This window comes from Athene cunicularia (genome assembly GCF_003259725.1).
Source record: "Athene cunicularia isolate RWA chromosome 21 unlocalized genomic scaffold, athCun1 chr21_part1, whole genome shotgun sequence".
Lineage (NCBI taxonomy): Eukaryota > Metazoa > Chordata > Aves > Strigiformes > Strigidae > Athene > Athene cunicularia.
In genome coordinates, this window is record NW_020799127.1 from 6,630,034 (window position 1) to 6,648,747 (window position 18,714).

The 18,714-nt window shown below is 47.0% G+C and overlaps 2 protein-coding genes across 7 annotated transcripts in view; both read left to right on the top strand.

The window, feature by feature from the left end:
* Positions 1 to 12,145, top strand: part of MIB2 (mindbomb E3 ubiquitin protein ligase 2) — a 62,905-nt gene extending 50,760 nt beyond the window's left edge. Inside the window, exon 20 of the transcript XR_003399835.1 lies at positions 12,133 to 12,145. The gene's annotated coding sequence lies outside the window, so the exon portion shown is untranslated. The remainder of the gene's footprint in view (positions 1 to 12,132) is intronic.
* Positions 67 to 18,714, top strand: part of MMP23B (matrix metallopeptidase 23B) — a 24,607-nt gene continuing 5,959 nt past the window's right edge. For 2 of the 6 annotated variants that reach the window (XR_003399836.1, XM_026862489.1), the window contains exons 1-9: positions 261 to 1,431; positions 2,646 to 3,527; positions 6,231 to 6,562; positions 10,509 to 10,654; positions 13,052 to 13,191; positions 14,413 to 14,580; positions 16,467 to 16,631; positions 17,165 to 17,275; positions 18,173 to 18,299. Coding sequence is in view for 5 of the 6 variants with exons in the window: in XM_026862489.1 (XP_026718290.1) it covers positions 6,392 to 6,562; positions 10,509 to 10,654; positions 13,052 to 13,191; positions 14,413 to 14,580; positions 16,467 to 16,631; positions 17,165 to 17,275; positions 18,173 to 18,299 (1,028 nt within the window). In the remaining variant the exon portion in view is untranslated. The other 4 variants (XM_026862491.1, XM_026862490.1, XM_026862493.1 and 1 more) reach the window with 4 other exon arrangements.

An 18,714-nucleotide genomic window follows, 5' to 3' on the forward strand; every position in this document is an offset into this window, starting at 1 on the left:
GTTTGGATTTTTTTGAAATGCATTTTTCATTTCAAGATCTCCTGATCTTATTTTCATATTCTTTCATTTCCCTGTTCCTGCTGTGATTGCTTTTGAGGAGCAAGAGTTGAGCTGTCAAGCACCATTTTTGACCCTTTCATTTTCCTAGTAAGAAGAAGGGAATTGCTACACCACAACAGAGAAGAAACAAGATGGTCAGTGGAGCCCCAGGAGCAAGAGATAACGGAAGGGAAGCAGATGCCCGTATGTGCCAGGTATGTTTTTGGCAAGCTTTGCCCCCAGGCTCAGCTCCGTGGGAGTCTGAGGCTTTGGAGAAGTGGAGAAGGTTCTGGTTTATCTTTCCTGAGAAGCTGGAGGGGCCAGGATCAGAGGGTGGCTTGTGGCCGACTGGGTGCCAGGCTGGGTTAGTTAGCTTTGTGTACTTGCTGGGTCATCTAGTTCATGTGTAATCTGGCCTGCACTCTCAGCCTGCCAGAGAGTTTCTTTGCTCCAATCCAGGCTTGAATCTGAAGTATGAGAAGAAAAAGATATCTGTAATAAGCAGGAAAAGAGCCAAGAGCCTGGAGCTGCATTAAACTTAGCTAGAGGTTTTGAGAGAGGAAAGGAGGGGGCAAGGTGGGGGAAGATGTTCCTTCCCTTTCCGTCCCAGTTGGTATTGCTGGTTACAGGGGCTGAAGAGAGGCAGGGAGGTGTCAGAGCAGTAGGCAAATGCTCCTTAAAAGACAAATAGTGTCATGAGTCAATCAGTGTGGATAGTAAGTAACTTTCTGCTCGATGTTTATTACCAGTTGGTCTCCCGCAGACAAACTGGGGAGCATCTTGTTTTCACTGGGGCTTCTTCCATCTGCGGTGCAGCTCTGCACCTTGCAGCAACGTACAGCAATAACTCTGAAAGGGAAAGATCTTGCTGAGTCTTTCTGGTGTAGAAGTTCAAGTATATGAGCAGGTTGTCTTGTACTCAGAACCAGGGTTTCTAAAGCACTGCCTTTGGAAGTATGGCCAGAACTCTGCGTTTACAGACAGCGTGAGACTGAGGGGAGAGAGGGAGGGAGGGAGGTGGCTTGTCCAACGGCAGAGTCAGGAGAAGAACCCATCTCTCCTTTGATTAGGTTCCCACTACTCCATGCTGCTCCCGGGGTTTCAGAAGGCTTGGTCCATCCACGAATGGATTACGGATCATTAATACAGCCCACCAAAGAGCAACAACGAAAATATCCCCACCCAGGGAAGCAGTTCTTACTCTGTTATGGACACGCTTTCTTATGTGTGTACTGACAAAAATTTCTCCCTTGTTTTCTTCCTGAACTTCTACTCGCTACGTGGCCGTGCCTGGACTGCTGAGCTGCTGACTAGGGTCAAGACCATGCCTCTCTGTACCGGCCTGACCTTGTGTTACCAGGCACTTCTGTGAGCTGCAGCTCCAAATTGACAGTTAAGCAAAATATTCCGTTTTCTTTGCCAGCTGGAGCAAGCCCTTGTTTTCAGCTCATTTGCTATTCAGCAGACCATGGATTTTTCTAGGAACATCAGCAGATGCTGATCACGAGGGGCTGCATGATAGAAAGTGGGAGAATGCTTGGGGAGTGAAGAACATTCTTATGCTCCCCCTCCCTGGGGAATGTTGCTCCCTGCTGCAGCAGATACAAGTCCTTTTTAGCCCTAAAAAAGTACAAGTTTTAACTGCCATTCCCACAGGAACCATGCAAGAATGTTGGGTTGTTTGGTTTTTTTTTTCCCCCAAGTTGTGAGATGAAGGGATAAATATGCAAGTGCTTTTTAAAATAAGAGCTATATGAGGCTTTGCTAATTCTTTTCACATGGGCCACCAAGGAGCCAATATGTGGTAAATCACATTCAGCTGTGTGCACTCCCCCTCCCGTGCCTGTGGCCTGGACTTGGACGGGTGCCTTGGAAATGAAACACTGATGCTCATGCCTTGAGCCATCAGATGTTAGGTTCTTCTTTCTCTCTCTTCACCACCTCCACGTAGAATTCCCAGTTCATGACACTGGAAGCTAATGGGAGCAGGTTGTTCCAATGCTGATATGCACTTAATCCATGAATAAATAAGAGGTTTCACGAGAGGTGAGGTGTCTTTTGGATGATCAGACAGCTGAAGTTCTAGCACTAATGGTTGTTCTCTGTGTAGCACCTCTTAGCAGGACTCTAGCTCTGTTGTAAGAGATTGTTCTTGTGACGTTTTGGGGACTTGAACGAAGTGGTGCTGGTGTGGATCTTGCTGCACCAGGGCTGACCTGCCTCTGAGACGTGGCAAACAGAGCAGACAGAACCGTTTAGAAATAGTGCTGAACCTAACATTTAACGTTAACGGTGCTGAAGGGGAGGGGAGAAATATTAAGAATAATCCACGAAAGTGAGAAAGTATTTATTTTTGAGCTAAAACTTGCCCTTGGGAATGTAGCCATATGCTGTGTGCTTTACAGCAGCCCCACTTTAAACATTTCAGCAATTAAGATTGAAAAGAGCAAAGGAAGGCGATGAAAGCGTATTGTGTTGTGCAAATGTTCCAATCCTTTATATTCTCCATAGTCTCTAGTTGACCATTGTAGGTTTTATGCAACATTCCTTCCCTTCTGACAGCTGTTTAGAGCCTGTTTTTTTCATGTGACGTTTACTGCCTGCAGAGATCTCAGGCTATGCATCCCTGATTGTTTGCTTACAAAATCCCAGCTCCCTGCAAATGATATCCAGGTCCCACTCACTGCTGCTAACAGCACAAAGACAAAGCAAAGTCAGTTTTGTACCCTGCCTTCCTTTCCTATTCCCCATTACACCATATGGATTCCCTCAAAGTGTAATGTGTTCCATTGCTTTTAGACACTGTGCAGAAAGCAAAGCCAGGAATGTTTTTCTGTCCAAATATAGTCAGGATGACGGTTCTTGCCTGTAGTCCAAACCAAATATCTGCACTTGAGAACCTGAGACCTCTAAAATTCATCAGAACTCCGAAGTCCCAGCAGCAGTTCTCTGCACTCGTATAAAAGCAATCCTTCTGGGGGCTTAAGCTGCCTGAATAAAGCATGGAGAATATATTCAATCCGTTGGAAAAGTCAGAGCTAAAACTACAGAGTTCTGACTGACTTCTTGCCCTTGGCCCAGGGCAGTGCTGGTTCCCAGAAGGGCGTCTGGGGAGTTGTCTGAAGCATCTGAAAGAGGCTTAAATTCTGACAAGTGCCGTAGATTTGAGGCCACTAATGGCTGCATCTGAGAGTCCTTTAAGCACAAGTATCTCTTGGGAAAGCCGTGAGGTTCTTAACCCGGGGGTGGAATGTCAACAGATGGTGCACTCGGGGCCTAATAATCCTTAAAATATCTATAGGAGAGAGCTATGCTTGAAATTTAACAACCTCAACGGTACTGAACTGGGTATAAACCTGAAATTTTGCTTTTTACCAGCCAGAGCTTGTACAGCAAAGAATCCAGATGCAGAGTGACTTTATCAGAAGCATCGTTAGCGTGAGCAGCATTAAGTTCGTGCAGCTCCCTCAGCTCCGCAAGCTGCATCTGTAAGTTCTGAAAACCTCAGCATAAGAGCTTTCCTCATCTGACTCTCATTGCCATAATAACTGAGGTTTGTCTTGGCCTTAGTGCTGAGCTGTTTTCTGAGCAAATATTTGGCTTAAATTTTAAAAGTTTTGAAAGTATTCTGCAGCCAGTGGTCCAGTAGAGTTGGATGCACAGGCGCTGAATTTCTGCGTGGATGGGCACAGTGCATTGCCAGCACGGGGGGGGAAAGCAAACTGCGTGCTTTCCAAGAAACCCTGCTCTTGCTTCTGATCCATCAAGGTACATACAACCTGCTCGCTACCTTGACGGGGAAGCGGGATCCCAAATGTCGCAGAGGTGGTGAATCATCTCTGCAGCTAAAGTTTCACCATTCACCCGCCGCATGCGGCGCAAGAAGATAAATGGCTAATACACAGTGTGGTCCCTTCCCCCTTCACAATCCTTGAGTAAGTCATGGAAAAGTGCTGTGCTACTCTTTAGTAGCTGCATGAATAAGTATTCAGAAACAATGAGGGCCTCAAAAATGTGCTTCTACTGAAGCTCTAAATACAAACTTTTGAGGGGGGGTGTCTGAGCCGAAATGGATTTTACAAAAATTTTTTACTTTCTTTACATTGGGACAAAGGAAATTCTTAGTTCCCTCAGGCTGTGGGGTTGTGTGAGTTCTCAATCTCTGCTTTAATACTCAGGGTCAGGTAGTCATCTTCAGAAACAGCGAGGCACTAACCCACAGCTTGGAACACGTCAGGCTCCTGCTCTGCAAGATTCCACACTTGACCTCGGGCAAGTCTTTGCTGCTGCACAGTACCCGGAGGTGCAGGTAACAGCCCCACCTTAACCTCCAAGACTGATGTGGGATTAAATGCTCAGGGAGACTGAGGTGCTTGGCTACTCCTGCGAGAGGTGAGGCCCTGTGTAACAGTGCATGAGTTAAAATCTTTTTCTAGCACTGCTGACTCTTACTACCCAATACGAACGGCGGATGCTCTTCACGCTGTTACGCAGTTTTGCAGCTGAAACTCAGTGTTCTTCCAGCACGGTGTTTGTTAGCAGAATTTTTCTTTCAAGCCAGTACTGCTCTACTGGAGAAGAGCTCCTAGCTGAAGTTTTTGAGCCCCGCTCCAAGGCAGGTTTTTACTTCAAGACTCACTTCTCAATCGGTCTTTCTGCAAATGTGTTCTCGTCTACAGACTCCCACAGAATCTTGTTCAGGGGACTTGAAACACTGATGACTTTAGGAGTTGCTACCAGTTTCTCACTTTGTGCTGCGGTCTGCAGTGTAAACCACAAACAGAGGTGCCTTTGCAGCACTCTTTGGAGCTCCCAGCTTTGATTTCAGAATGCTCACACATGTCGCAGCTAACAGCGGAGATGAGCCAGTATCTCAGCCCGCTGCAGTTGGCTGCTTTGGTCCACAGGAGTTACAGCTCTGTACCCTTGCTTCCTGCTCTTGCTCTTCCTCCTAGTTCCAGCTTTTCTTTGTAATTCTTCCTTTCATGTTACTCCTTATTCTGTCCTTCTCCTGGTACCTGAACAAGTGTTGCACTTTGTCCACTCTCTGCAGAAGGCAGGTGTTTTCTCCAGGGTGGAGCTTGGTAAAACTGAAAAATAAGATTCTCATGAAGTTGTACACAGACTCATTGGTCCTATTTATTCTGAGTTGTTTAAAAGCTCCAGGCCAGCTTTAATCGGAAAATACATGAAACTTATAAAATGTCACATGCGTGGTTATGAACTAGGGAAAAAAAAAAAAATCAGATTAAACCATTTTCATTATTAAAAGTGCAAGAAGTTTCGGAAACCTTTCAAATGCTTTGGATATCTCCTAGAGTATTTTATACTGGCTGGTGATAGAACTGCCCCCTCCCTGCCATTTGCTTGTGAAACTAGGAGATTGCAGAATTCCTTTTCCTCTCTCTGCTCAGAAGTGTTCAGCTGAGGACACCCCACCTCGGGAGCACTGAGTAGCCAGCACTCAGTGACCGGACAGAAGAGTGCAGCTATTTCTGAAAACCTGAGAATTTCTGAGTAAGCTTTTTAAAAAGTCCTGAATTGACTTCATGTCTGCAGCCTGGAGATGCCTTAAAGAACCGAACAGCGTAAGACAAACTGACCCTGACGTGCTCAAGCTGAGGTACCCAAGATCAGTATGATTCTGAGAACAGCGTCTCTCAGCATCACAGCCCCTTACTGGGTAGCTCCCAAGTACACAAGAGGTTTGCGGGTCACTTGCCAAGTTTCATGGAAGAGGGAGTTGATGTTTACTTTTATCTGAGTTTGTAAACTCCCTCATCAGAATTTCCTAAGCAGAGAAGCCCTCCCTGCTCTCTCACAGCATCTCATTTTTCATTGTGCTCCTGAAGACAGCCCCTTGACAAACGACAGCTCTTCTAGCCTTAAGCATCCCTAACGAAACATTCCAAGGGCGTGATGCTGGCTTCTGGATTCCTTTTTCTGCCCCCTCCCCCCAATTTTTTTCATTACATAAAGCTGACAACTGCAGATCTGTCCTCTGTTGATTATACAGTCAGTTAAAGAAAAGAGTGCATGTCCATCCCAGCTTGTTTCACTGCTGCTTTTCTTCCGCCAGCCCAACTTTCAGCTGCGGTAATATGATACCACTTGGCAGAGGCTAAGAGAATCTCTGGCACATTGGAAAGAGGCTTAATGTAAAGTCTACGGTTTTTCAAAAATTTTTTTAGAGCTTTTTGAAACTCTAGTGGTTCTGCACAACTTTGGCAGTAACTGCAGGGCTACTCACAAATGCTCCAAATGCAACTGTGAGCAAACGGATTACCAATGCATTCTGTGAAGAGAATGTCTTAGGGTCTGTCACATCTCCCTCTAAAAAGTATTAAAGAACATGGATCAAGTAGAAGAACTTTCTGCAAACAGAAGAAAGAGCTTGCTTTCAGTTGACAAGAAAAAGAGCAATGGCTGTAGAACCATTGTGGGATTTTTATGCATATTCCCTGTGGTGGCTTTGCTGGCTATTGTGGGAGATCCAGCTGGAGCTGCAGTTCAGAAAAGTCAGGTAGGAGAAGGATCTAATTCTCAAATGCTTGAAATGGGAGTGGGGATATCTAATACGTGTGCTTGTGTAGTCTTTTTAGAAGACAGATACATTCAGGAAGCAATCTAAACAATATAGAAATAACTGTTAAGGCAACAGGATCTGTTTGAGTCTCTTTTTACAAAGGATCCGAAAAGGTAATTAAGTATCCAGGTAGAATGAGATTATTAGAGATGTGTATGCAGCTTGCAGGCAACCAAACGGTGAATGCACAAAAGATCTGGGTCGTTCTCCTTTAGTACCTCTGCTTTCCCAGCCTGGTATGATGTGGCATGCATATATTCTGATTTCTGTAGCAGCTGAGCTTTCCTAGGAACGCCAGAGGCTCGTGGTGAGAGAGCTAAACTGGGAGTTAACGCTGGACCTACACAAACCATTAGCTGATACTAACTCTCTGTCAAGGTCCCTCTGTTAGTAAGATAATGCTGGGACAGACTGGTATTTCAGAGGCACTGTAGTAAGGCTCTGGGACTCTTAGAAGTTGATCTTAATTTTTGCCCTTTAGCTTTCAATTTTATAAAAACCAGTCTTCTCTAAGTGCTCTCATCCTCTCCTGTTGTTTGTGTTTATGAAGATCCTGGCAGTAGCTCCCCTTGTTTTCACCGCATGCTCAGGGCTCTTATTAATTGGTCCTAAGTCACAGAGTTCTGTGACTGTTTAGTTTATGAGAGGGGAACTGCATGACTGGGAGAGAGAGCGGGGGGTGAATTACATTCATTACAACTCACTGAAGTAAATTAATGGTGATCTGACTGCACAGGGTGAATAATGCAGAGCAGAGATGTTGGCCAGTGCCCGCCTTTATCCTTCCATAGTTGGTGTCTGATGTAGCTGTTGAGAGAGGGAGTTCAAACACACGGCCTAGTACCTCCCAAGCTTTCTGAATGTTTGGGACCTTAACCCACAGTCAGATGGGTTTCCTCCTGGGAGCGGCTGACCTCTTCTCTGGTTCTGAGTATTCCCATAGTCTTGGTTCTTTGGCATCTGGACAGAACCTTTCCTCCAAATTATACTGTGACATTTTTAACTAGGTCATGCCATTTCTGTCAGAATCCTACCTCTGAGCCACAGCGTGTGTGTGGTACCCCACCCTCCTCCAATTCATTGTGCAACATGTTCTTTAATGGAAAGCATCCTGTTGGCACCAGAGGTAGGTAGAACAAAGACCAGAGTAGAACAGAGGCTGAGTGGGATGTTTGAGCAAGAGAACTCAGCCTCCTGCACCCGCCTTGATCTAGCGACTGGGTCAGATACAGGTTTCAGTGATTGCTGATGGGCCTGTCACCCTTACTTTGGTTTGTATTTTGATGATAAGCTGACTAGGGACACAGACTTATTTCCAATGCCCCTCTTGCTTGTTCAGCACTTACGGCCTTAGGGCTTTAGCTCAATGGCTGTAGAGAAGACAATAATTTTTCTCCCTTGGGGCTGCAAGTTTTCCTTGTAGAAAGAGAAGCCAGCAGGCTGTTTCTGACTATCTAACCTTCCTTTGTGGATACTTGGGGGCTTTAAGAAGAGCCTCAGAATTTCACCCGGTGCCGGTGTGATTTGTGGCCTGGTAGCAGAGGGGGCAGATGGGCAGTGCCCGTTGCTGAGCCTCTGCAGCTTCACACGCCGAGCTGTATTGTACAGCAGACACAGCACCTGCTGGGCTGGGACTTAGGCTGGAAAGCAAAGGCACTGCGTGCTCTGCTGGCTTTGTGAAGGGGCAGGAGCAGCTCTCACAAGGACAGAGAGCTACTGGAGAGTGTTAATACCTTCCCTCATCCCACTGTAAGTTAACAGGCCTCCTGAGTCAGAGCCTGTAGAGTGACAGGATTCACAGTACTAGCAATCCTGGGCTAGTCTTGACTGATGCCAGAATAAATCAGCTCCAGTAGCAGCAAGGGATCCTGCAAAGGCATGAGGGATTTTCCTACTTCTACCGTACTTGAAAGAACTGCAGAAAAAAGAGAAAATATCTTATTATCCTGTAATTATGAGCTGATCTTCTCCAGGCTTCTCTTACAGCTCCAACAGACCATTGATGCACAGGCTAGCTGATCCTCCACCTTGTCTGTGCTGCTCAGAAGGATGCAAATTCTCCCTTTCGCATCAAGGGGAGATGGCATTCTCAGAGTAGAATTGGAGGTGAAAGGAGAGGGACAACAGCCAGTGTACTTGCATCACAGTGTCTTGGTGAAGAAGGGGCTGGGCCTTGAGTTGAGCAAACCAAACTATGGGCTCCTCAGCCAGAGCCCTTAATACAGCAGAGTGACAGAGGTTAGAAGGGAGCCTGTGTGTTCTTTCAAGAGCAAATTGGCATCTGAAGGCTCTCAGAAATGTGATCAAGTACCCTGACAAAAGCTTGCAGCTTAGAAGGACGAGAGGAAACGGCCTCAAGTTGTGCCAGGGGAGGTTTAGATTGGTCATTAGGAAAAATTCCCTCAGCGAAAGGGCTGTCGGGCACTGGAACGGGCTGCCCAGGGAAGGGGTGGAGTCACGTCCCGGGAGGTGTTTAAAGACCTGTAGATGTGGCACTTGGGGACGTGGGTTAGTGCTGGACTTGGCAGTGCTGGGTTATGGTTGGACTCGTAAGGTCTTAAAGGTCTTTTCCAACCTAACGGATTCTATCTCTCTGTCTCACAGGTGATGTTCTGTGGCCCTTCATTTCTTACATTCAAAGACTCTGCTGATTTCAAATTGTGAGGCAGACCCACAGCTGAGCTGGAGGAAAGACTGTCCTTCCAGGAAAGAAAGATACTGAGATTAGAACAAGATGGAAGCTAGTATGGCTCACGGGCATGAGCAAATGAGACTGGTTTCCTGTGAGGACAGAGTCCTGCAGCCTGTTACCAGGCATGGCTAGCTGTAGTCATGGAGAGGTGCCAGTGCTTTGGGCAGGAGCTGGCAGCTGTTGCGTTGGGCCTCTTGGCTTTCTTTGACACTTGTAGGACCAGGGATGTGCTGTTTTGACTCTCAGAGCCTCAGCTCTTCCATGAGTAAAACGAAGAGAGCTCTTGCTTTCTGCAGGATGTGCTCTCAGGCTGAACAAACTCCTACTGGTGCAGCTTTTGTAACGTTGCCACTATACGTACCACTGATAAGTGTCTTGGTGGCTCTGGAGCAAAGATGACCCGGAGATACTCAGTGTCGTAGGGGTGATAGAGTGGGTGGACTTCCAGAGAACACGCTGGGTCCCATTCTTTTACCTCCACTACTCGGGACTAAAAGGCTTTTACAGTGTGAGTCAGACCTGTCATGAAATTTGATGTCTTTTACTGTGTGATGGCTTTAAATGCACTCCAGGGTTTCCAGGGCTCCTATTTACTTTGAAGGCATTTCAGCTCCACAGTGCAGCTTTATGAAGAGCTCTCTGCACAAAGCGGCGCCTGTTTTACTCATTTATCCAATATTTCATTTCTTCTGTGGTGAGGCTGGAGAGCAATAGCAAAGTGAGAAGGAAATGAAAACTTTCCAGGAAGAGCTGCAGCACTCGCTGTAGCCAGGAGCCTACTGAGGCCTCGTTTCTGCTGGGTCTGTGCTGCACTCTGGGAGGAAGGAGTGGAGCGGCTGCAGGGCCTGTGCTGGAATTCTGCGGCAGGTTCAGGGAGCCTACAGCACCGACCCTCGGTGACCCAGTGGCAGGGGTGCTGCTCCCTTTCCTTGCCTGTCTGATCTCAGCCATGCCCCGAGAGCTCCTCGTGGTACAGCCCCTCCTTTGCTGTCCTGGCTTTGTTCTGCACTCCCAGAAGAGCCGTGCTTTGCCAAGCGCTGCCCAGCTGATGCACTAGTCTCGGCTCCTGGACACCCCCGAGGGAGCACCAGCTGTGCTCCCTGAATGCCCCAGACCTGCTAGTTTTTCTCTCACACTGTTCAATCCTGTGGCCTCTCCCATCTCTTTCAACCTCCTGTTTTGTCTTTTAAGGAAGATGCCACATCACCTGGTCTTCACGGAGCGAGTGCCTCTGCTTCGCACAGTCCAGCTTTCCCACCTCAGCCTCCAGCACGCAGAAAACGATACACGATCACACCAGGGCACTTGAAATGGGACCACTTCAACTTGACATACAAGTACGGACTTGCGTTAGCCCGAGGGGTTCGTGTTCTCCAAGTGATGCTGGGGTCTGAGTTTTCCCTGCCACGGGTGCAGACGTTAACCACGTGAATGCTGCTAATCCGTCTGCGAGTGGATGGGTAGCTGCAGACACTGCTCTGAAGTAGGGCGTATTTCTACAAATACTTCACCTCAGCTGCAAAGCATTGTCCCTGCATTAGGAGCCAGCAGCATGCATGGCCACATGCGGAGGCTCTGTAGAGTAAAACTTACTTTTGGGGGGGGCAGATTCTGGTTTCAAGCAGACAGGCTTCCCAGAACTAGGGACTTCCATCAAAGTAGTGAATTGAATATGAACTCTGTCGTGCTGGGATTTTCAAGAGTTCCATACGAACCTAAATCATCACTGAGGGAAATTGCTGTTGAAAGGTTCTGTGATTTCAGGAGGACAGAGCTCTGTTAGCACTGAGTGCTTTTAGAAATCTCTTTCTCCCTGTTGCCTTCGGGAAAGGATTGCCAGCTCTGAGATTGCCAACAAACAAACAATAAAAAGCCCTTGGCAGTTTTGGGGCGAGCGAATGTTAACCCGAATATTTTCAGACGTTTCTGCCAAGGAGAAGTGCCCGTCCAGATTACTGATTTCCAGCTGGGTTTACCATCCTCAGAACCAGCAGGACTTCAGCAGTACCACACAGCTGTAGTGCTCTGGTTCTGATGGAGCACTGTAACTGTGAAGTGCTCTATTACTTCCAGCAAGGAGGCTGTTCAGGGCCAAAGCTGATGGAGTCCGATGGATTTTCATGCTGAACTGTTTCTCACTGCTGTCTGGCTTTACTGCGACTGCTGGCGTAAGGCAATGTCCATCCTGTTTGGTGTCCAGCCTTGAAGCAGCTCTCTTCTTACTTTAGCAGTGGCTGAACAGCCCCTGAAACTATCCAGTGCGATGAGGTGTGGTGGCAGCATCCTAGAAGATGCTTTTTCTCTCTGGGAAAGTATTAATGGTATTATTGAATGTCTTTTGGGAGAGCTAAACTGAATTCAGCCTGAACAGGGTTCAGGGAATCCCCTTGGAAACCATTTTGTAAGATGAGCACTGATAGGTAGAGTCAGACTGTCACGGGGAAACCTCAGAGCAGCAGCAGTCCTGGAGGCTGGACTGAAGAAAGGCCCCATGGTCACTCCTGGCTGAGAGCTTGCACCTTCCTGGAGACACAGGAGCCCAACTAGGATTTTTCAGTCTCATATGTGATAACAAATGTTCTTTTAACGTGGCTGCTAGCTGCAACCACTCCTGAGTGTGAAGTACAGGGCAAGCCCCAGGCCTGACGTCTCAAGCACTTGCTGACTGTCCAACCGCAGTGGTTTAATGGCAGGTGACTCTGGGTCCCTGAGGACACTGGGAAGGGGCCTCTGGCAGCAGCAGTGTGTGCTGCAGCTTTTCCTTGGCACTGGGCTGAGGGTGTTCATTGTGGAGCTGTGAGGGTCCCTTGCTCAGGGCTTCCTTCTGCCCCTGAGACGAGTGGGTGGCATCAACCTGACTCCTTCACACTGAGCACAGAACATACCTCCCTTTACTCCCATCCCAAACAGGCTAAGCCTCACGCTAGTCTTAACTGCCCAGGTTTACACTCGTTAACAGCCTGGCTTGATACGAAACCTTCTGCTCCCTTTAGGATGTGCTGGGACGAAGGGAGAACATAAACAGCATAGCTAAAAAACAACCAGAGGGGATAGCAGAATATACACAACTTTTCCCAATTGCTACACTTGAGGCAGTTTCCTGAATGCAGATCTTCTTTTGGGACAAGGTAAGTTTCTAGGAGCCATCTCTACGTTTCCATGGTACAAACAGGGGTTCAGCTGTCCTGCCCCAGTAGTTTTCTTACAGTTCAGCTGTATCTATACCTGTGGCCCAAACAAAAACCTCTCTCGAGTCTCTCTCCCAAGTGATTAAATTTTTTTCAAAGGAAATAATTTGTTTTACTGTCAAGCCTTTGATATTCTTTGGAACTCTCTGAGTATTATAATTCAGTGTGTGCACATACGTTGTAGTCTAAGTGTTAGGAGTAGGAGTTACCTGCTCCTGAAATGCAGTTGTTTCCTCTTCTGGCAACACTGCACACGGACTGGGAGGTATCAGGATAAAATCAGTTTTCCAAGAGAAACCTGTCTAAAATGATGTGCTTGAGGAGGGATGAAAGCTGTAGCCTGGAACACGTGATTGTAAAGAATATCAGTTATATATTAGTCCTTGTGGGGGTTTTCTTCAGTGTTCTTAACGTCCAGTTCGAGCTACTCCTGTTTTGAACCTATTAGAGTGAATGGAAAGACTCGATTGTCTGATGCAACCTTGGGAGCCTTCAGCTGATGTTTGAGAAGGGAACTTTTCCTGAAGTTGTTCTGTGTCCCTACAGAATCTTGTCCTTCCCAAGAAACCTCATAAACGCCAGGGACACGCGCAGGGGCCTCGCGGCTGCGTTCCGAATGTGGAGTGAGGTCTCGCCGTTCAGCTTCAGAGAGGTGCCACGCCACGTAGCGAGCGACTTGAAAATAGGTGAGACCGTGTGGGCTCCTGCACCGCCGGGACACTGTCGGGGCATTAACTCCACAAGGGACTTGGAGAGTTTCCGTGGGTAAACCAGGAGGTGGGCGGCAGGAGACAGTCCTCCTTTGCTCTGTGGACTCAGCAGGGCCTCCTGGCATGCGGGTGGTGTTTGCCTTTAGGTCAGGCAGAGAAACTACTTTTAGGAGACGTTAATACCACAGTCAGTGCTTTCTGTGAATTGCAGTTGGGAAGTTTTAGGTATTTGACAAGAATTAACGCTCAGTCTGCCACTGGGACAGGATTATCTCTGTTCCGCAGATGGGGCGTATTGAAAGGTGAAATGCCATAGCCAAGGTCTCTCAGAGCCGAAGAGCAGGTGATGGATTCCAGCTCGTTTACGGTTTTAGTCGCCCTTTTGTCGATCCTGTCGAAGCACCATCATTTCTCTGTCCTCTCCCTCCTCCCCTTCCTTCTGCCCCTGTATTGCTGTGCAGAAGTTACTTCCCGAGTTTCTCAGGCCTAGAAAAATGTTGGTGCCGAGGCATTATCTGCTGTCTCAACCCCAGATGTAAATTCTTCCTGGGATTTATGGTCTGTGTGAAACAATTATTTCCTGTGCAGATGGCGGCAACATTGAGATAACCAGCAGATTTCCCGCAGTTTCGCAATGTGCTTCTCACTCGCGTGTGCTGTGACGTTACTGGGCAGCACATGATCTGCCTCCCCAGGGGCTGTCCTGCTGCCACGTGTGAGCTGGGGATGGCCCAGTGCCAGGGGATGCAGGGGACGTTGTGATGCTCTCACCAAGCTAACAAAAAGACAGCAGCAGCTCTGACTCCAAGGCCATCTGTTTATTTACGTTTCAAATGGAACAATTACAGCCTGGGGTTATCTCGCTGTTCAGCTTCTCTCCAAAAAAAAACGTAATTTCCACGTGATGTTGCAAACAGCACTCAGCATTCCCTTCTGAGTAATGGACTCATTTGTGTCCGTTGGAAACAGCTCTAAATCCAGGGTCATCACAGGGCTGAGTGTAGCTTGCATCACGTAGCCATCAGTCCTGACAACTTTATTTTTCCTTCTGTGGCTCTGTAGGTTGGAAAAACATGTGGGTATGATAACATCAGAGATTTTTTTTTATTTTTTTTTTCTTAGTAAACCCCAAGTTTAGAGATGTCCTGGGCAGGTTTACCCTGCTAGATACACTCAAGTCGTCTTCTCTTTTCACAGGCTTCTACTCTATCAATCACACAGACTGTCTGGAGTCTCTCATTCACCACTGTTTTGATGGAACAACAGGGGAACTTGCCCACGCCTTCTTCCCACCCAACGGGGAAATCCATTTTGATGACCATGAATATTGGATATTGGGGAACACCCGGTTCAGCTGGAAAAAAGGTAACACTTGTCTCGGGTGCCTGTAGGATTTTAGATTTTAGTAGTTCTGCTGGGATTTATCTACTGTGGGAAAGACACACTAAAAATGGTTGAGGTTTTCTGTTGTTTTGGAAGTTGTTGGTCTTGCTGTCGTGTGACTGAGCTGCTCTAAGGAACCATCTGGTGCCGTTTCTGGATAGTTCAGTGGACTGACTGGATAGTGCAGCCACCTCCTCAGTTACATCTGGCTTCTGCCCGGGCAGGTGTCTGAGCAGGGCCGTGATCTATTACCTGAACTTGCTGGCGTGGCTGTTTGTGGCTTTGTTTTCCTGGGCCTCTAGTCACTTTGGGGTTTGTGGGCACCTAAAAATGTCTCTGTTACTTATAGCTTGGTGGGTTTTTTTCTTCTTGATTTAAGCAATATCAAAACTGACTTTAAATTAAAAGCAGATGGTCTCTGACTAACTAGCAAATTCAGTTCATATTATATGGCCAACTCAGTACTTTTTCTGAAAGTAAGAAATTCTGCTTTTAACTAAATAGAAAGAGAGGAGAGGAGATTTTAGGCGACGTAGAGGGACTTCTCCTATCCTTCCTGTTTTCCAGAGCACAGCAACAGATAAGACGTAGGGACAAAGACCTAGGAGAGATGATTTTTAAGGCAAGAATGTTAGTATGTATTAAGAAAAGAACCGGTCGGATTACATTTTTTAAAATGCCCAGTTTTGAAAAGATGCCATTCTCCATCAAAATTCTGAAGTCTGGGATAACAACAATCAGTGAGTTTGATGACAAACCTATGCCTTGAAGTTACAGAGTTATCAGGGAACAGCCTTTCCCCAGCCTGTGTTTTTCTGCAGGCAGCTGCTGAAACAAGCTTAGACACTTGCAAAACTTGATTCTTCCTGAGGTTTTACTAAGATTATGGAATAAATGGGAGTCCTGAGTGCCAGTTCTGCCACCCTCAGGGCAGTGTAACTCCATTCTTTTCTATGGCAACGCTCCTGCATTGATCCATGTGCAGTTCAGTCCCCTGTGAGAGGAATAAAGCTCCTGCCTTCAGAAGGCCAGTGTGAGATGATTACTACTCGTTCACAGTGATTGCTTCTCTTTCCAAAGCTGCATTAGCCTTCTTCATTGGTGTAAAGAAGGATGGGAACAAAGTAGAATGAAATCATTGTTCTTCCGTCACATCAGAGAGATTGAGCAGTCTTGAAGAGCTCCAAAAAAATCCCCGCCCCCCTAGGGATTCCTATTTAATGGACTGATAAATGAAGCACATGTGCAGATTACCCCTTTCAGGTGCTTTCTGTCCATAAGCAGTTGCATTTAACACAGGAATTGTGTGAGATTCTTGTGACCTGTGCAAGATATCAAGATGGGTGTGTCAGTAATAACACCTCAGGTGCGTCACCCTTCAGTTAGAACCCAGCTCAGCTGGAAACAGGTGTCAAGATGCTGCTGAGAAACTTGAGTTTGACCTATAGAGGCTGTGGGGGATGCAGAGGTCAACTGGAGGCTCTTTCAGCCCGGAATATTGCAGCTGGCATTCTCACTCCCAAACAGACACTTCCCAAAGGTCATCCCACAGCTCAGGGCTGTGGGAGCACAGCAGAGAGCTGACAAGAGTAAGGAAATGCTGCCCAGGGCACTTGGCTTCGTTTCAAACATGGCCCTCATGGAGTGGCCTTCCCGTAGCCCAGCATTGCTTCACTGTGTGAAATTAGGAGCATGTTGAAGTAATTGGCTTGTGTTTGCACCCGAGCAGCTCCAGAGATGATGAAATCGGGGAGAGCTTTGGTAAGACCGTACTGTCCTAGTGTTAAAATATTTCCTCTGGCTTTACATCAGGATTAGCAAAGGTACTTTGCCACACAATCCCAGTGGTTTTTCTGCTTCTCTTCCAGGCGTCTGGCTCACAGACCTGGTGCATGTGGCAGCTCACGAGATAGGACATGCCTTGGGCCTCATGCACTCCCTGAACCCCAACGCCCTCATGCACATCAACGCCACTTTGACTGGGAAGAAAACCATCTCCCAGGATGAAGTCTGGGGAATTCACAGGCTCTACGGTAAGGAAGGCTCCTCGGGGGAGACGTGTGCTTATGGCCTGGCTCGTCACACCCCAGCCCAGGCTCCTTGGGCACTTTGTAGTGTGGCTTATGTAAGAATAAAAGGCCAATGTTAGTTGTGGAGAGCCCTGCCTTGCATTTATACATCTAGAAGCATCAGATGCACAAAGGGAAAGGAGAAGCTCACACACAAAGGAAGGGGGAAGGCAACAGCTGTTAATTACTCTTTTGGCTGGACTCAGATATATTAATACAAGATGACAAAACCCTCTGCAACCAAACAGGCTCTGGCAAGATTCACTCAAGCTCTGACTCTTCAAATATTACCTAGCGTAGCATTTCGAAACTGCAACTCTCTGGCCTCACTGATGTTCCTGCGTGACAGTAGCTCAGTATCTAACCCCCTGCTCCAGTGTTTGTACTCCTGGTGTAGATTCTTTCCTGTTCCATGGACATGGCAATCTGATTTAGGTGAAACATCAATTTGTTTCTCAGAAGAGCCTACCCTGATGCCTTGTCTCCTTCTGTTTCAGGATGTAAAGACAGATTATTTATGTGCCCATCGTGGGCACAAAAAGGTTTCTGTGAGAAACGCAGGAAGTTGATGAAAAAGCACTGCCCCTCGACCTGCGACTTCTGCTACGGTACCCGACTCTTCTCTGGGGTTCCTGGTGGGGTTTGCAGTGTTTGCTGCAGGGACAGGCAGGATCTCAGTTCCCAGGCTGGAGAGCAGAGGCTGGCAGTGACCAGCCCCATAGAGCAGCAGCCCTGGCCTCTTTGTATCTGAGCCGAGATCAGGGCTTTGGCCTAGAAAGCAGCTTTTCTCTTTCAACATTTGTGGACTAGAACATGAAACTGTCCTGTTCTCTAGTTTAACTGACCCAATGCTAGGGAGTTTCAGAAAACATGACAGCGTGTGCCCACGGGCTGCTTCCCTTTTGGCCCCAACTGGGGAAGGGAGAGGCAGAGAGAAGAGATGCAGTAGAGTTCCTGATGCAATGACATCTCAAACACAGCTGGACTAGTGCTGCTCTGCAGAAAAGGAGATAAGTGTGTTAATCACCTTATCTAATCTCTCCGTTTTATGAATCCAGATAAGGGACTAAGGCAGGGGGGTCAGGTCATGTTGCTGCAGCTGTGGAATTATTCTTCAGCTAAGAATCCCCAGACCTTCAGAAGCTGTAGTGTGTAACAAGTACCTCTTCCCCAGGACAGAGGTATTTTTTAGATGACATCAATGTAAAGATGCAATCAGCTAACGATGAACCCCTGTGTTCTAGGGGACTGTTCATATACTGCATGTATGCTCCTCTCTGTGTATGACTTTTACCTCACTTTTACGTGCCACAAAATTGTTATATTTGCATATGAACAATGTTACACATCTATCCAAGAATTGCTCAGTAGGAAGCATTTTAAAATTAGTATTTTTAAGGTTTCTTAGGTGATAAGAATTCTGTGAAAGCATTTTAGAATGGCTAAAGCTTGATAAAGAGGTAAGTTAACTTTTGCCACTTCTTTCTCTCATCTCTGGTGGATAGAATTCCCGTTTCCAACGGTCCCCCCTACTCTGCCCCCGCCAAGGACAAAAACCAAGACTGTTTCTGAAGGCAGGAATGTCACCTTCCGCTGTGGACAGAAGATAATTCATAAAAAAGGCAAAGTTTAGTAAGTGCTCTATCATTTATTCCAGTGCTTTTAGGAGGAGTTTACCTACAAAAAGGCAGAGGAGGGATGACAAAACAGCGTAAATAAGAATGCAGCTTATCTCCTGGAGGGTGTCACTGTCTCATTTGGCACCCGGGGTAGGAAGAGGGGTGGCTGGCTAACTGCGAGGAGAGGGGGGAGGCCCAAATCTTGTCCATCACAGTGCAGAGCTTTAGCCTGGGAGCAGAGCTATCAGAAATGAGCAAGCTGAGTTGGAAAAGGATAAAAATCCAACTCACATTTCTTACCATCAAGTCAAATTCCCCAGCCCATCTTCTGCAAAAATTTAGTCTTAAATTTACCCTTTCAATTAATAGTTTGTTACCTCTTACTGCTGTACAAGGATGTTATTTCTGGATGCATCTAAAACTGAGAA